This window comes from Capsicum annuum, chromosome 12 (genome assembly GCF_002878395.1).
Source record: "Capsicum annuum cultivar UCD-10X-F1 chromosome 12, UCD10Xv1.1, whole genome shotgun sequence".
NCBI lineage: Eukaryota > Viridiplantae > Streptophyta > Magnoliopsida > Solanales > Solanaceae > Capsicum > Capsicum annuum.
Genome location: NC_061122.1, coordinates 192214147 through 192232853, shown reverse-complemented (window position 1 = coordinate 192232853; position 18707 = coordinate 192214147). Strand labels below are relative to the sequence as shown.

The 18707-nt window shown below is 35.9% G+C and overlaps 1 protein-coding gene across 1 annotated transcript in view; it reads left to right on the top strand.

The window, feature by feature from the left end:
* The first annotated feature begins 15629 nt into the window (after positions 1–15629).
* LOC107851532 (protein LEAD-SENSITIVE 1) overlaps positions 15630–18707 on the top strand; it is a 9495-nt gene continuing 6417 nt past the window's right edge. Inside the window, exon 1 of the mRNA XM_016696594.2 lies at positions 15630–15953. Coding sequence (XP_016552080.2) covers positions 15860–15953 — 94 coding nt within the window. The 5' untranslated portion in view covers positions 15630–15859. The remainder of the gene's footprint in view (positions 15954–18707) is intronic.

The following is an 18707-nucleotide window of genomic DNA, read 5'->3' as shown; positions in this document are numbered from 1 at the left end:
GATGGGTGGCTTACCAAAGACAACAATCCCTACATTCTCATTGAAAAGGTCAGTGACTTAAAGGAGTGAAGAGAGCATTATCCGTCGATTCCGAAGGAACTAGAGTTACATCTCTTTTCCATTCAAGAGTTCTTATGCGTTTCCACGCCCCTTTGAGACCGTAAAAAAATGGAGAAATTCCGGCCCTTTTACCAAGTCTACCAGATAGAAGATGATAGAGGGCCAACTATCGTTGCCTTGCACAAGACGGTGCCCTTTCACTTCGACTTCCTTCCTTCGTAGTCAAATCTGATGATACACTTTGGCGATATTACCTACCAAATAAAAGGCCTGCTAGGTGATCGAAATCGTAAAATAAAATATATGCAATAGAAAATTCGATCAAAATAAAAGTCTCATTTCTCTTTCTGCTTTTTGATTTTATGTTTACCGCCTTGCTGGACTAAAAAAAGAAGCTTTAGAGGAATTTTTATGTTATAATTTTAGTGGTTTTTATGATTTTAGTGGTTTTGACGACCCTATCTTATCCTATCTTAATTACCACAATTCCCCTGTTCGACAAAAGTTGCATTTGTATACAATAATCGGATTGTAGCGGGTATAGTTTAGTGGTAAAAGTGTGATTCGTTCTATTATCCCTTAAATAGTTAAAGGGTCCTTCGATTTGATTCATATTCCGATCAAAAACTTTATTTCTTAAAAGGATTAAATCCTTTTCCTCTCAATGACAGATTCGAGAACAAATACACATTCTCGTGATTGGTATCCAAAGGTCACTTAGACATTGAAAAATTGGATTATGAAATTGCGAAACATAATTTTTGAATTGGATCAATACTTCCAATTGAATAAGTATCAATAAAGGATCCAGGGATAAAGATAGAAAGTTGATTTCTAATCGTAACTAAATCTTCTTTCATTCCATTGATAGAAGTCTAACTAGAAAAAGACTATTACTTTGAGAAGAGAATCGTTGGTTTGACCGACGAACTACGTGGGAAAATAGACCTTCTTTCTTTGATTTGAAGCAAGATTTTTGGAAAGTAACAATTCCATTCAGTTCGCTTTCGAAAAACTTGCTGGTCGCGGATTAGTTCGTTCTGCGCCGCCAGCGGCCTCAACTCAAAGGCGCAGGTTGATCTCTCTGGTTGAGGCTGCATTCATTTATTAATATTCAACTTGACACGTGGGATGACTTTGATAGAACTACGGTAAGTGGAAGGAAAGCCTTTATCAACCATCATCAGGAATTCTTCAAATGGAAAGAAAGTTAAGGCCGGTCTGATCTGGAAGTGTTATGATATAGGAGTCGGTTGGGATTTATCGACTACACCAAGGTAGTTGCTAGATCCTAATACCGTTATCCAATTCGATAGGTGGATATATGGTGGTATTTCAGGAGGTGATTTCATGATGGCACCGGTAGACTTACTATCGCCGGTGAAAGGGCGCACGTCATAAGACTGAAAACTGGAATAATCCTTCCTAAGAAAAGAGCTTTCGGTAATAGCATGAGAAAGAAGAAGGTGACTTCCCAAGTCTATTGACCATCCTCCGAAATAGGTGTGATAAAGTCTGAAATCATTCATGGGTCTTTTTTTTACCGGGTTATTTGTACCCAGCTACATCATGGACTCCCCTCGGCCAATCCTCACTCGACAGCTCCGTCCTTGCTTAGGAAAAGACCTAACTGCTGCCAACCACACTACATAGTGGTGGGACAATGCAAAGAGTTACCATGAGGAGTAGTAACCTAATGGCTGACCACAAAGAAAGGCAACCTCACTCATTCTTTTCACAATCGGTTTCCCGACTAGAAAGGTGTTGAGGCCCAAAGAGCTGTTGACAATTAAAGACGCCAATGTTGGCCCAAACATACAAGACATAAGGGCAAACATGCACTCAATGGCCAACGATCCGTTGCCGACTTAAGATCAAAGGAATAACACTCATTCTTCTTTTTTTCTCTCAAAAGTGACAATGGAAACTCTTGGTTGAAAGTTCCATCCGTCCGTGGTAAGGTAGGCATCGCGACTTCGTTGTCTCATTTTTTCTAGTTTAGGGAAAATTGGAATTTCCTCTATATCAACCTTCCAAATCAAAAGGAGATTCCGCTCCTAATCCAATTAGATATCCACGACTTTGTCGAGAGCTTTGCTTTTTCTTTAACGCTCGCTCTGCCCCTGAGCGAGAACGGTAAGGGGCGCACAAACAAAGAATGCCGTTGTGCTGGGATGGTATTCGCCAAGCTGGGGCAAAGAAAGCCGTCCGACCCTACCGGATTAGGAATGTGAAGGCCTCTCCTTCGAAATGAGACCGGGGGTTGGTAGTAATGGAATGCTTTCATTATCTAAAATAAAGAATATCTCCCACCAAAAGATAAGTCTAATAATGCCACTCACTGGTAAATAGCGCAATACTTCTTCGTGAATCTCCGCTATTTGAATATGGAACATCATAACAACGAATAGGAATGAAACGGGGTCTCTCGACTGTCCAGTTCTTAGTAGGTAGGTCAATCTATGTCTGTCCTTTCAGGTTCGATTGTCCTGTCTGTAACCAATGCCTGGGAATTTTCTTTTAAGAACACGTTCATATTTGATTCGAATCTTATATTCCACCCAGCCTCGTGAGGTGAGTGATTCTTACTTTTCGACTAGAGGAGTTCTCTTTGTTAGAAAGCCCTCTTGCTGCTTAAAAAGGAGCTAATTGACACTATTCAATATCTCGAGTAGGCCAATAGCCTTTCTTACCTTTGCTGGTGCTTGAGTTGGATTGGATGAGGATTAAGGATTAGCAATGATTCTCCAGCCATTTTTAGGTTTTACCTGGCAAGTCTAACTAGATCTTTATCTAAACACAAGCAAAATCCGCAGTAAGGAATGTTACTAATGGAACATGTAGGAATAATAGGTCCTATTCTTTTTTTGTTGACCCTCATTTCAATTGATTGGATGCTTGAGCACTCAGAGATTTTCATGAGTTCCTCGTATATAATAAAGTATCTTCCGCCCCCTTCCACAACTATTTATATTTCCTATCGGGCTCTCCAATCTAACCCAAGGTCCAGTCATTATACAATGGATTAATAATAGAAAATTTGTATTTGTAATAGAAGGTAATTGCGAAGTCTTGATAGCCCCTCTAGCATTCGAATATTTCCTTGAAGCCTAGCCTATGCCTAAATATGCAATGCAAGGATATTTCTAATTTTTTAGAAAAACCCCCAGACCAGATGTTTAGAATCAAACAGACCTGCTATTAATGTGGGTATCTCCCTTTCCAGAGTGGGGTCTACGCTGTTGAAAGCTAGATCCACATGAGGTGTGTAATGCATAGCTAAAAAAATCACTATCTGAATGACTAAACAAATACCAGCTAACTGTATGAAGCCGGGAGGGTATTACCCCCGGAATGGACCATGCCTGAACTTGTTCGGACAGTGCTTGGGGATGGCGTTATTCATCACGGCTATCACCACCTCAAGCAGTAAAACAAAGTCGTTATGGCTATGTTACTAACATAAACAACTATGAATAGTATTTATTGACAGGAGTGACCGCTTTCTAAAGGAAGCAAGCAATTCGTACAGAATGTTGAGGGCTTGAAAGAATAAGATACGTAGAGCGTGAACCAAGGTTCATAGGCGGATCAAAGTCGAAAGGCAAAGCTGTTTGTTAGATGTAGACGAAGCCAAAGTATAGTTAGACGAAGCCGTTCGCGTAGTGAACCCATGGTTATGGACCCGAATCCGTTAGTATAGAACATTTTCTTTTCCAAGTGAAATACCCTAGTATATGAAAGAGTGAAAAAGTGCTTTCGTTATTGTGGAATAAGAAGCCTTCGTAGCTTAATGCAGGTATTTAATTTATTCGGAGCTATTAGAGCGGGATCCACTTTTTGGGGAATATGAGTCGAAGCAATAACAAGAATATTTCTAGTAGAACATCTTTCACAATCCCTGGAGAGATGGTTCACTAATAGACCGAGGGATAAGTCATTCAACTCATTCACATCCAGATCATGAATGTTTGGAATCCGCTAGAAGCTTCGCCAGAAGCAAGCAAGATGAGGTCGCTCTGCTTCGTAGACAAGGCTCGTTCCGTACTTTACTTACGAGCTCGTGTAGTACTCACCCCTATCTCTAAAGGGGCTTATGCACTCCACTCGCGAAAGATATTGCGTACAAAGAGAAAGATAGCCAGTCCTCTTGGGCGGCCAAGAGTGTTATGTAAAAAGGACCAAGGAGGATCCTATCCGTCAGGAGAAGGAGTGCATTAGCTCTCCCCATCGTAGATGGTTCAGCCACGCCCGGCGCCACGAAATGATTGAGAACTACGACAGGGTCGAAATGCATTTTCTTCTTTGTATTCAAAAAGAAAGGAGCAATAGATGCAGCTTCCCTGGCTTAAAGGATGGAACTCCAGCAAGAAATTGAAGGTTAATCTTTTGCTCCTTTATTCATGAGTTGCTCATCTATGTGGAACTCTAGTGACCAACTAGAACATTCTCCCTCTAAGAAGACTGGAGTGGAATCTGCAATTCACGCATCTTCCACAGAGTACCAGCGCCAGCCCTATGAGCTAACTTTCCATTTGACGGCAAAAGAAGAGCAATCGGCCCTGTGAAAGTCACATCTTTGACTAATATACACGAGCTTCTGAGAGGATTTTTTAATCAAGCCAAGAGGAATCGATTTAGCAGTCCATACCAGGTAGATTTAGGAGTGACTGGCAGTGAATGCCCGGTAGCAAAGGTGCGAAGCAGACTCGGCTTAACTTCACTTGAGTTCGGTTTTCCCTGGAAATGATGGAATAAGTTTTCCATAAAGAGATATGAATTCCATTTAGGCGGGTCAGGGGGTAGTCATATAATCACGAACTATACACTAGGGCACACAACAATCAATATAAACTTACCAAGGAACATAATCATTTATGGGTATGAAAACACCAATACAATCAACTAAAAAGGTAAAGGTAGAAAATGAAAGGTGTACCTATCGTGGTGTAATCCAAAGTCACATGCCTAAAGTGCTCAAGGGAGTATGAATCTGAGCAGGTCCAAACTCGAATTGAGCATCTGAATCACTAAACGAGGTACTAAGTACACTGTCTATAGCTAAAGGTGCCATAATACTATGAGACTAATTTGGACGAGCTGATGACTAATAGTTCTACATCAGGGACATTCTATGGACCAGTTACCGATCTCTAACCCTTAATGCCCTAACCTAGCCAAAAATATGAGTTGACCCCAACTAGCTGACCAATTGACGCTGGAGTCACTCCCTACTAAGATAACCATCCTCCTCATAATCATAACACATCTTAGGATCCCTAGGCTGGTGGGGTACACATCTAACTTTGTCTGAACAACCAACTCACATCTAGAACACTCCCTAGACCAATGTCTATTTTTGCCATAACCATGGCAGACTCCTAAAATACTCTAGGATACTACCTCCACCAATCCACAATGAACGCGACTAAAGATCTATGTTGAATACTCCACAAGGTCCGATGAGAACTCAGTGTGATGTGACCACCACTACTAATATGAAGGGCACCTATAGTTTGAGAATTTACCACATAGGACTGATAGACTGCAAGTGAGGCTAATCTCCACCAAGAGGATCCTCACTCCTAGATGGAACACCAATAGCATTATAGTGATGACATAGTCTCTTACCACTACCATTATGAGTCTCAATACATGAGTTCTCTATGGCTCTCACATGATCAGCAACCTGAGAGAATGAAGATCATACTGCTATCAAATACTCTAACGGCAAATAGAGTGGCAAAGCTAATCCTCCAATAAACCTACCCCCATCTCATGCTCCAAAGAATATAGCATAGAAGTATGTCTGGCCAACTCAAAGAACCCAACCTTCTTTTGAAACCAACAAGGAACTCTACTGAATGCCAACAAACCCAACTCTGGCCCAAATATTACACAATGAACTAGACCTCACCCTAGTTGTGAGGTATCCATAAAAAGGCTTAGAATCCCAAATATTGAATCTTAAATGGTTGAAGCGGTCACAAACTCTATCAGAGCCTGGGCTAGCCCCAAATCCTCTAGCGTCGCTGAAGATCTTCGATATCAATCTCTGAATCCCTGGTTTGATGTTATGATGAAACTCTAGAAATGTGTGTCAAAGTCTAATTTGCATCTTTGTATCATCCATTTGGGACAAAATAAAGTCAAAGAATGTAATTGAGGCTCGTAGAAATACGGACACATGACCAAGAGTTAAGAATAGAATTTCCTTAGACTGCTTGTAGTCTTCCAAAGATAAGATACAAATATCTGCGTACCGCATGACTCTACTAGACACTAAGCTCTTGTACCTACACACAAGTAAACCTAGGCTCTGATACCAACTTGCCATACCCCAATTTCTTAGGTCATGATGGCACCTACTATAATCTACTAGCAGAGAAGCCAACCCATAGGCCATAGCTACTAGCAATGGACTATGAAGATAAAGGTAAGAAGATAGTGGAATAATTATAATAAAAGACTATTATACGCACACACATACACTCATATATATATATAAGATGGTCACAAAACCTGGTGGAACCATACAAGATCTTCTAATATAATAAGAATACAAAATAAAGTACTAAATAAATAAATAGGTACAACTCATCTCTGAATATAACATACAGATTAGTCTAATCTATAAGAGAGAGAATGGTAATACTCCAAATTCCAGGAGTTTGCCCCAAATCTTCGATCCATAGATGCTCTTCACGATACACACAACAACATTAAGAACTCATACTATGATCTGCAGGCTGCGGATGTGTAGTATGACTACCAAACATATGGTACTCAGTAGCCAACTATCGACTGAGCTCCAAAGATAATGCAAATATAAATAATATGCAAGAAAGAATGTAAACAACAACAAAATATCTAGGGATCTGACATAATAAAACTAGGGAGGCAATAAGGATGAACTTTCTATTCTAGCGGTAATTAGGCACTAAAATACTATATCATATATCACTAATCAATATACAAATAAAGGGTAGAAGAGGGATATTTAGTAGTATACAAGACCAAGAAATAAATATACAACATGAATAAACGAACGATGAAAGGGATGTACAGTAATACTATAGCTAAATACATATATACATATATATATATATCTGTACATATATATGTATATAAAACAAGACTATCTCAAAGGTATAACCTAAGGTAGTCATACTTACATTTTAAGGCCTCCTAATCATAGTAGGAACTAGTGCTGACATAATTAGGATGCCTAATCCAGACGTCTAAACATGAGATAATCATTCATAATATAATCATCGTAAGAGAAAGGAATCAAAATCCTACCTCTAACCTCAGAATCAGTCCATAATCAACCTGCCATAAATTAACCATAATAATAACAACAATAAAGTAACTGGCTAGTCCAAACAAACAGTACCTTAACTCTACCCAATGCCAGAGAGATATAAGTATAGTAAAGGCACAAACTCAAACCGTGTCTAAAATATTTTAAGTCTGTAAATTCATTGTTCTGGGTCAACTCTAGGACTAAATCTTCCTAAAAATGTAGAAAGGGTCAGAATCTTTCTCGACTAGACTAAATAGTTATGGTAAAATCATGGATAGAAATATATCTTAGTAAGATTTCTAAGACATTATTTTTAGTTTCAAAATCTCACAAACCATTTTAAAAGTAAAAAGTGGGAATTAATCCATTTTTATAAAAACAATAGTAAAACTATGTTTTTAGTTGGAATCATACCATTAAGTTAGCATGAAGGAATCAAATCTATGCATTCGATCACCAATATTTAAAAAAAATACAATTATAACCACCTAAACGTCCATAGACTAACCACATCCTTCACAAGGATAGATCACTCGCTCAAAGACCAACTAATATCGTCATCACGATCTTAGGCCCAATAATATATAACTGACATAACCATAATACCATAATTCATGAAATCATGATAATCCGCCAAGTCAAGTAGTATACCTTATACTAAATGTCCTTATCCTCAACTATGTCTAACATACTAGCAACCTAGGGTAATAGGATCCTATAAGCATAACAAGTGTTTCATCCTAAGGCTCGATTCACCTTTTAATTTTTAAACTCATAAAACAGGCTAAGTCATGGAAGTCTACCCATCATCATATCCGAACATTCTTATCTAACATGCAATATATATATAATATGCAATCTCGTAAAGAAGAGTAGACAGAAGCCTACCTAGATGTTGAACTACAAATTCTTGAATCGCCCATAAATCATTTGTCTTTGCTCCATGATCTCGAAATATCCCCATGCTGTTAAAATAGCAATCTAAATGTCATTAGGAGTAAAATAAGGTCCATATTTCTATATAAAGGGCCAGATTAAAATTTGAGTCAAGAATAGGCCTATGGGGCACACAATGGAATCCAAAATTGCATCCGTCATGAAGTCCCTCGAAGAATAAGAAATGTGCGATCAAAGGTAGAGCACAAATAGTGCATGAATCAGAGCCCTATTAGGCCATATGATTTAGGAATTTAAAGACCTGATTTCTAAGAATTTACCATGAAATAGGATGGAAACTGATGGGAAAATTAACGGAAAATGAACAAGTAGTATTAGACTAGCTTACCTTAGCTTCAATGAATGATTCCCCATTTTTTCCTCTCTTCAAGCTCTCAAAATTGAGTAAAGGGTGAAGAAAATAATGGAAAATCGAGTGAAGAAGCTAAGGGGATTTAAAATCCCCTTGGTGCCGCTTAAGTGGTCACCCAGCCGCTTAAGCGACTACCACTAAAGTGGCACCTCAACTGCTAAAGCGGTATGAAACGAGGTGCAGTTACCGCTAAAGCGACGCCTAGGCTACTAAAGCGTACATTATTCGTAAGTGGTCCTTGGCCAATTGTCCAAGGCCGCTAAAGCAAACCAACATCACTAAAGCGACAACTACTTAAGAAATCAAATGATCACTTAAGCGATTGCACCAGCAACTTGATGAATCAGATTTTCTAAGTTCAAAATGGACTCCAACTGGGTGCTCGAAATTCATACGAAACCCCATGTGTGCAAACAAACTATGTTATCATACCAAAATTGATATTTCAGACTCAATGAAACATAAAAACTTTCATCCTTGCTTGTTTCCACTAAATATGGAGTCCACACCTATAGTTTCATTTTTTAAATAATCCACCAATAGCCCAAAATAAGTTTAAAAGCCTCTGGACCTAAACCAAGGGTCTCCACAGCCTAAAATTAATATTTCAAAGCTAAGGGCACCGTCAGAGTTCTCATCCGAGGTCATCTACTAAGAGTTTTTGTCCGAGACCAATTCTTAACAATAAAAACTCCAAACAGGAATGAGCCTAAAACCCAAATGAACTATTCGATAACCAAAACAATAGTTTTGACAAGTCATAAATGACCTGTAACAGCTGTGGGATGGCTTGAAATGCCAGAATTGGACCCAAATTAAGAAAATAACCTAAAGGGTCATCATAATATTTTTTAATGTTAGTTTTAAGTATTAAAATAACTCTAACGATTATTTTTATTTTTTTCACGGCATATGAAGATGAAGATCCAAATGTATACATCATTAAATTACACTACAAAAGTTGGTGGGTGTTTGAACCAGAGATGAACTATGTTAATGGACAGATAGCTTATTATGACTATTACAATGGTGATGAAAATTCTATCATTTAGATGAGGTAGTGTATGAAAAAGTTTAAAGTCAATGATAGAAAAGTAAGATTTTGGTTCAAATTTTAGCCTTTTTTAAAATGAATATGAGGTTTTTATCTACTTATTTGGACATATATAGCCTTGTCTATAAAATACCCAGCAGTAAAGAGGTGAAAATATTTATTGAGCACATAAATAAGGATTAATGGAGCTATGATGTGGTTGATTCTAAAGGTGACCCAATACTACATGGTGAAGAAGGCTTAGTACACATGGATATAATAGAGAAAGATGATAAGAGTGATGACACAAGTAAGGAATGTGAGTCATGATTTTGATTATTTCTTAGAAGAAGATGATATGTTTTTTGATAAACACACCGACTCTACCATAGAGTGGGTCGATGTTAACGGAAGAAGTAGAGAAAATAAAGTTTAAAAAAACTATGGAGTTTGGAGTTGCCTCAAACATGTTGGATATGTGCCCTAATTATACTTAAGAAGATGATTGTGCTACATCAGATGAGGAATTAATGATTTTAGATGGAGATTCTAATGATGAAAATCAGAAAAAGTTCATTGTTTTCAATCCAACTAGGGATTTAGAGGATCTAAATTTTAAGTTTGCACTTAATATGATTTTCAATAATAAAAAAGAATTTAAATGAACAATTGAGGTACATGTTGTGTGCCAAAAAAAGATATCAAGATTAAAATGAATGGATGTAGGGGGTCCAGGACAACTTGTAAGGTGCCAAAGCTGTAAATGCATTGAAAGCTAATCAAGATGAACCTCTCATGATCAAGACAATAGGTCCTAATCATTCATGTCACACTCAAAGGGATAACAGGACTATTGACTCTGTATTTTGTATTAGGCATATGCAGAATAATTTCATGACTAAAGGTTTTGGGAGACAAATACTGAAAGATGTCCTATGAAAAGCTATAGGCAACTACTGAACCTAAATTCTCCAAGTGTATGGAAGAAATAACAAAATTAGATCCAAAAACCCTATAATGTTTCATTAATAAAAATGACAAAATTAGATCCAAAAACCCTAGAATGGTTCATTAATAAGCCTTTCATTCACTGATAAAAGGCTTTTTCCTATTCTTTTTCAAAGTCTGAAGTGTTATTGAATAATTTTTGTGTCATTCAACAATGTACTTCTACATGTAAAAGACAACAATATTGGACAATAATTGAATCAACAGGAATTCCATGTATTCATGCTATTGCAACTATAAGGGATAAGAAGGATAACCCTAAAATATACGTTCATGAGCGCTACATAGTTAAGCAGTACTTGAAGAGTTATGATCCATCAATCTTGCCAATTTTTAGCATTGATCAATGGCCTAATATGGATTGAACCGCCACTGACACCCACATACAAAGCACAACCAGATAGATTAAAAAAGTTAAGGAATAAAGAAATTAATGAGAGAACTCAAAAAGGATCAAAATCTGAAAAGCTTTACCTTGTTAAAAGCATCAAGAAAGGGAAGAAAAACGAAGTGTGGATCATGTGGGATCTTAAGTCATAATAGTAGAAAGTTCCCTATTCTTATGACAAAAAATCAATCTGAAGCCTAACATCAATATTTTTGTCAGCAAGTCAAAAAGGAAGGCCCTTCGACACCTAGTAATGCAACAGAAGTAAGTAGTCATATAACTTGATTCTCTTCATCAAGAGTAATAATACTAAAATATTATTTTATTTTAGGTTTCAGGCACTATCATTGAGAATGTGGCATCAATGTAATGAAGTTCCTCATTTGTGACAGAACAAACTATTATTACCTTTCTTATTTTCTACTAATATTTTCTATATTGGACCTTAGCTAACTTAAGCCTCTTCTGTATATTGTAGGTCAATCAACTTAATCAGACAAGGATATGTCAAGAACAATTAAGAAGTTTTGCATTCATTTTAAATGAAATTAGTGAGCACTCCAGAGAAGGTAAAAGGTCAATTATCATCGAGAAAATGGAAAAACAATACAATCCATGTCAAGATTACAAAAAGTGCATTCTCAAAATAGCAAGAGAGTAATAGTGAATTACAGGCTAAGAAGAAAGTTGTCCCTTAAATAAAGTTGACTAAAATTGATGATATTATGCATATGAGTTAAGATCTATTTCTTTCTTTATGACTTTAAAGTTAATCATGCTCTAGTGACATGTGAATGATTGTGTTTTTCCTTTTAAAATTCAATGAAACATAAATAATTATCTATTATTCAATCTCATTCCTATATTTGTTTATATTTATCAGCCACTGAAAAGCCTGTGATATGTAAATTTCAGTCACTATCCACAACTAAAGCGAACTCATGACTTATCTGTTGAAAAAAGTCTAGAGACAATATTGCTTAAAGGTTGCTAAAGTTGGCTGAGGTTCATTCATCAATAAATTTTTTGACGAAACTTGTTTGTTTAAATGTGAAAGACTGCATAAAACTTAAGGATCTTTTTAGTAGTATTTGTGAGTTAGAATTTCTTCAACATTTAAATCTGTCAGGTTTTTCTGGTCTACGATAACAAAAAAATATATTGATATATAAAGAAAGTAATAAGTGTCGTGGACTCACTTCCATTGTAGTGGTGTACACCAATCTTTGCCTACATAGCATATTACTCATAATGATGACATAGACTTATTTCTGTTGTCGTGGTGCTCAACAACCTTTGCCAATATAGCATGAAACTCAATATCGAACTTCCTGATAGGAGGAAAATTGTTGGAAATGATAACAAGTTTATCCTTCATCCAAAAATAAAAATAGAGAAACCCAAGTTAGAAAACAACAAAGACTACTGCCTCTCTAACATGAAATCCATAATCAGAAAATTTACATCCTAGTAGTCAAGGGTCTTCTAAATAATACCATGGATCAAGATACCATTTTTTGATAATTGATTTATATTATGCTCAAAGAGAAAATTATCATTTTATTTGACCAAGAGTCATCAATAAGAATTTTCGTGCAGTGGCATCCACAAGATTTATCATATGTATTGTCACACTCAAAAATTAGATCAAATAAATTATCACTGTAACATCATATTAAAAAGAAACAAAATATAAAGAAACATATATATTTCTACAACTCTTCTCGATGAGTTATCATTTTTCAAACTATAAGCATCATCGTTCTCTTAACGTCCACATAATTTATCATAGCAATAAAATTCAGAAGTAAATCTGAGCTACTTTGTACAGAGAAAATTCACCTCACAGTTCACTTAATAACTTTCTTTTTCTTTTTATTTAGTAAAATTATCCAGCAAAGTAGCGTCACATGACACAACTTGAAAGACTAAGGTAAATCCATCTGTATTTCTATTAGATTATTATCTCGAATGCTACACAATTCTATTTCTCAATTTAAAATCAATAAATAATTCACTAAATATTAATCTTTTGCACCTACATTTTTCAAACATAAATCACCCATACATAGCAAACAAATAAATAATATACAATCCATAACAAACAACACATCAAAACTATACAAGATGACTTTTTTTTGCAACTGAAGAATGACAATTTACATATAAAAATCGATAAAAAAATACAACAAATAACATGTCTGAACACATAATTTTCAAAATGAAATAAATTTGAACACATATAATTAAGGAGAAAATGATTTTTATAGTCTCTCGTTATCCCACTTTCACAACCTCTCTAAGCTACAATGTCTTTTCCTAGATAATTTTAAGAATCTTCAAATCCTCTTACTACTTTCTCCTAATTTGTATGGAGCTCTAGCAGATTGTCCAATTAAAATTCTAGACATGTCCAATTACAAGATACTGTCAAAGCTCTATGTGTCTAATTGTGATAGATTGTTCGAGATTAAGGTCATGAAAACTATTCAAAATGCTGAGCATATTTGTATAGAGTGCAGTAGCAAGCTGGCAAACCTTTTCTTCATAGAAAATTTCTTCCAGCTGATTTGTGAAGAGCAGTAGCACCCTAAAGTTTTGTTTTCAGTAATTATACTCAGATGATGGTATTGATTTTTTTTTTTTGGCAAGGTTCAACCTATCAAATTCGAATTATTGAGAACAAATCTTGAACTTAGGAAACTTACCTCGGTATAGAAACACTGGATCACCTCAAATGCTTGTAGATGGTGTTTTTTGCTATTGTAGTGCAATTCACCTCAACAAGAACAACAAGAGATTTAGCTTTAGAGTTGGGACTTATAAAAATGCTTCAACATCTGCTCACCTAGTTTTTTCGATCTAAAGATGGTAGGAGAAGAATCAAGATTCAGGGCTCAATATTTTTATTTGGCCTTTCCCAAAGTTCAATTCAAACATGTCGCATTTTTTTAAAGATCTAGATAATTTCTTTATCACTGTCTCTTCACTTTTGTTTATGATGTTTATTTATTTCCTAATCTTTTTTTCCTTTCAAAAATAATGATTAAAAAGATTTATTATTATATAATAAATATATTTGTAATATCCTGATTAACCTTAATAGTAATTGTAAGTCTGTTTAAATTTTTAATCACTGTTAGTAAAGGGTTAAAATCATTTAATTTATTCAATTAAAGATTAAATGTGAAAATTTAAATATGGGAAAAGGGTCAAATATGCCCCTAAACTTTGCAAAAGGGTCTAAATATACCCTCCGTTACAAGTTTGGTCCAAATATATCTTTGTTGTTAGAGTTTAGGAGCAATATACCCCTAAACTTTGTGAAAAGGTCCAAATATACCCTCTGTTACAAATTTGGTCCAAATATGCCCTCGTTGTTAAAGTTTAGGAGCAAATATACCCCTCTGGATGTTAAATGATTAGCTTAAAATTTACATGCCCATTTTTCTTTTTAAAAAAAATAAAATTAATTGTCACATCACAAAAAATAAATTCACCCAACTTTTTTACAATTTGTACCCAACTCACCAATTTGGACCAACCCATGACCCGATCCAAATTTTGTTTATCAAAATTTCAATCTTATGTTATCGAAATATTTTATCAGTTCAATGACTCTTCAAATATTATGTTGATGTTGCATTTTTCTTATTACCAGTGTGTTCTACTTCAAATATTGTGTTGATATTGCATTTTTCAAACTTTGGTTTGTTTCCCTGTTGTTTGATTTTATCGCGAAAGACCCTAATCTACTGAAATATTTCAAAATAGTTGTAAAATGTGGAAGAATCAGGGTCATGGCTTCTCCAGCTGTTTCAGCTCTAAGAGAGAGACCCCAAAAAAAGGATTGTCATATCTGAAATGAGCCTTGTTTTAATCTTTGAAAGTGATATCAATAATTTTTACAACAAACTTCTTGAAGGGCAGAGTAGAATCACTTTAATAAATAGATTTGACGCCTCAAATTACACAGTTAGGTTCGCTGAACAGATTCGTAATGTCTCCTTCGAAGACTAGATAGACGGAAAGAATGATCGTCGTTTAGATAACTACTTGAGATATTGTCTTGTTGCTGGAAAAAGGGCCCTCAAAGATGGTAAACAAAATTTGGTACGGGTCATGGTTTGGTCCAAATTGGTGGGGTTCAAGTTGTAAAAGAGTTTGGTGGATTTATTTTTTGTGATGTGGCAATTATTTGGCTTATGTGGCAATTTAAATTTAAAAAAAAAGAAAAGAAAATTGGCTTGTAAATTTTCAGCTAATCATTTAACATCCAAAGGGTATATTTGCTCCTAAACTTTAACAGCAAGGACATATTTAGACCAAACTTGTAACGAAGGGTGTATTTGGACCTTTTCACAAAGTTTAAGGGTATATTTGCTCCTAAACTTTAACAATGAAGACATATTTGGATCAAACTTATAATGGAGGATATATTTAGATCTTTCACAAAGTTTAGGGATATATTTGACCTTTTTTTCTTTAAATATTACAAGAACCAAAATTATAACAAGGCTATAGTACAAGGACTAAAATAATGTTTTTCCCCTCGTAAAATACATGTATAAGATAATTTTCACTTTGTTAAGGGGACAAAATATCCGAGATAAGCCCATTTTAGGGCACTCTCCCAACTTAGCCTGTATATTGGAGCCTGAAATTCAAATTAGTCGGATCGAAAGGATATTGGACTCGGATCCGCCCTGCTTGTAACGGCCTGCTCAGCCATCCCACCACCATCCTGCGGAAGATATGGGTCTGCTGAGTCACAGAGTAGAAAAGAGTGAACTAGCAATAGGTGACCATATCTATACTTGGAGAACCGTCTTCGCCTACTCTCATCACGGTCAGTCTTCACCCCTTTTCCCGCACTAATCCCAATGTAACATTACAACTCTTTTCTTCCTTTTTTTTTCTTTTTTTTTTGGGGGGGGGGGGGGGGGGGGGAGGGGGGGGGTCTTCAATCCGCAATACTGGAATGACCAAAAAACAGCATCGCTTGTTGTTAACTGTGATTTGGATATCCTTGTTTGTTTAAAGTAGAACACATACTAACGTAGCATTTAGGGCATGAAAACATTAGAATATTAAAATATGAACGACAACTCAAACAGTATGACAAATCCAATAGTTGGAACACAAAATCTTAGTTCATATAATTAAAATTTTGAATCCGCCTATGAGTGCCCATAATGTCGAGGTAAGAACACTTGTAAATTTATTTATTCTAACAACATAATCATTCGCATTGGAGTCCAACTAATCCGGATTATTGATTAGAAGATCCTTTCAACCGGCTAGAATCCGCTTACTTGAACGAAACTAAATCTTCTGGATTATATTGAATGTTTGACGATAGATTTTGTAACGGGTAAAGCTATTGTTATGTGACCAGAAGGTCAGGGGTTCAAATTGCAGAAATGCAAGGTAAGCTGCGTGCGTACAGTAGACCCTTGCATCTGGCCTTTCCGCGGAGTCCCACGAATAATGGGAGTTTTAGTGCACTAGTCTGCCTTTTACATTCTTTACCTTGCTAAAACATAGATCCTTTTTTACCAACCACACATTGTCTAACCAAATTCAATTCTCTCTATATATGTTCCTCAAAAGATCTGATTCAAACAGGTTCTTCTCCCAACTAACGAAGAGATCTTGGCTTAATTTCCACATCCGGGTAAGGCTAATTTGGGGGTAGCTTTCCCTACCAAGGATTTTTCTATATCCAGTGCTCAAAATCAAGATCTCTAAATTAGGGAGAAGCAATCCCATCCACTGCACCATATCCTTTGATAGGGGCTTCATAGTCATTTGTGGATGAATTTGGACAATGTACACAATGGAAATCCACATTTTTTTTGTAGGTGGTTTGTTCCCCTTTGTTGAGTTGCTTTTCTTGGTTCCTATTGAGTGTTTCTTATAGATGAAGCAATTGCAATTTCTCCATAAATAATCAATTTCTCCTATAATAAAGTGCTTCTGTTCTGTCCGTAGCAAGCATTTCTCTTTCTTGTGTCCTTGGAATCGTAAATAGTTAAAGGGAAGCTTAAAAAGAAAACAACTGTTGTTGGCATTTTTCTTTTGCGTAATATGAAGTACAAGTTGTTACGGACATGTCAAATCTTATGTTCTGCTGCATTTTGGGGTGGATGTGCATAAAAATTGAGATCTCACTTGTATTACAGGATGAACATTTCTTCAATTTCGTAACCTTTATTGGATTTGTGAAAATGAGTGTACATCAATCTGTAAAATTTACTCTAGCTTTTACTTTGCATCAACATTACAATGCCTACATTCAGTGACGTAGCCAAAATTTCATACAAGGGGATTCAAAAAAAATGCTAGTGTGACACTTAGATTTGAACTAGTGAGTTGTTACTTAAGGCAATTTTTGAAACCCGTTACCAGTACATTAGTATCTTAGATTTGAACTAGTGAGTTGTTACTTAAGGCAATTTTTGAAACCCGTTACCAGTACATTAGTATTTTTCTATAGGTCAAGGGCATTCGACAGTTCATATATAATCAAACAGGAATTATTTTTACCCTATTTGCATAGTACAATTTTTCGTAAAGGGGATTCAATTAAACCCTCTTGGTTCCCTTTAGCTTCGCCACTGGCTCCTATATGTTACTTGATATCAAAACAATCTTAATGTGTTAGGTTATTCATTTAAACTCGTTTGCTCCCTAGCTCAACACCTATGAAGCTTGTTAAAAATGAAATCATACCGCTTTCATCTAGACAAACATGTGGTTCTCCTACATTGCCGAAAATAAGGTTGATGAACTTGCCTTATAGAGTATTTGATGTTCTATGATCTCAATGGGCTGTAGCTTTTGCATTTGAATCGTTTCAAGTGTATTTAACTTAATTTGTATCGGAATGGATCAAGCATAAGAAAAGAAACAAGCAATCAAACAATTCTTGAGGAGCACTTCCTTCTCAGGAGCTGCTTTTGAAAATTCTAGTTATTTTAATTTTCCTCAGGTGATAACTTTGTTATAGCACTATACCTCTATGTATGTTGGAGTGTGATACAAGACAAGCTACGGAAGACACAAAACAAACACCAAAACAGTCCACAAGTTTGAAAAATCGAGGACCCCTTGGTGACCACTCTCGGATTCACTACAACAACAATGAAAACACAATAACAACAAGATATTAAGGTGTTCAACACCTCTAAATTAGCGAGCCAACAAACTAGATTAACGTTACAAGGACAAGAAGAACCCAAAGTCTCGATTTTGGGACACCAAACCCGAGAATGAACAACAAGTAGGTAGGTAGGTAGGTAGGTAGGTAACTTGACATACAAATGTACAAACACTATGAACCTAATACAAATGTACAAACACTATGAACCTAAGTGTATATTAAACACAAAGACCCAAGAATTCATACAAGTAACACCAAGCTCTACGGTGACCTCAAGGGAACGGGATTCTCAAGCAACCAGCATTTCAAAAATAGCACCAACACAAGTGATATCCACACTTGTTTATAAGGAATCCACCTTGCAAGACTCTCTCTCTAGAGCTCTCAAAATATATCATCAAAATTATGAGAAAATGACCTAATATGTTCTATTTATAG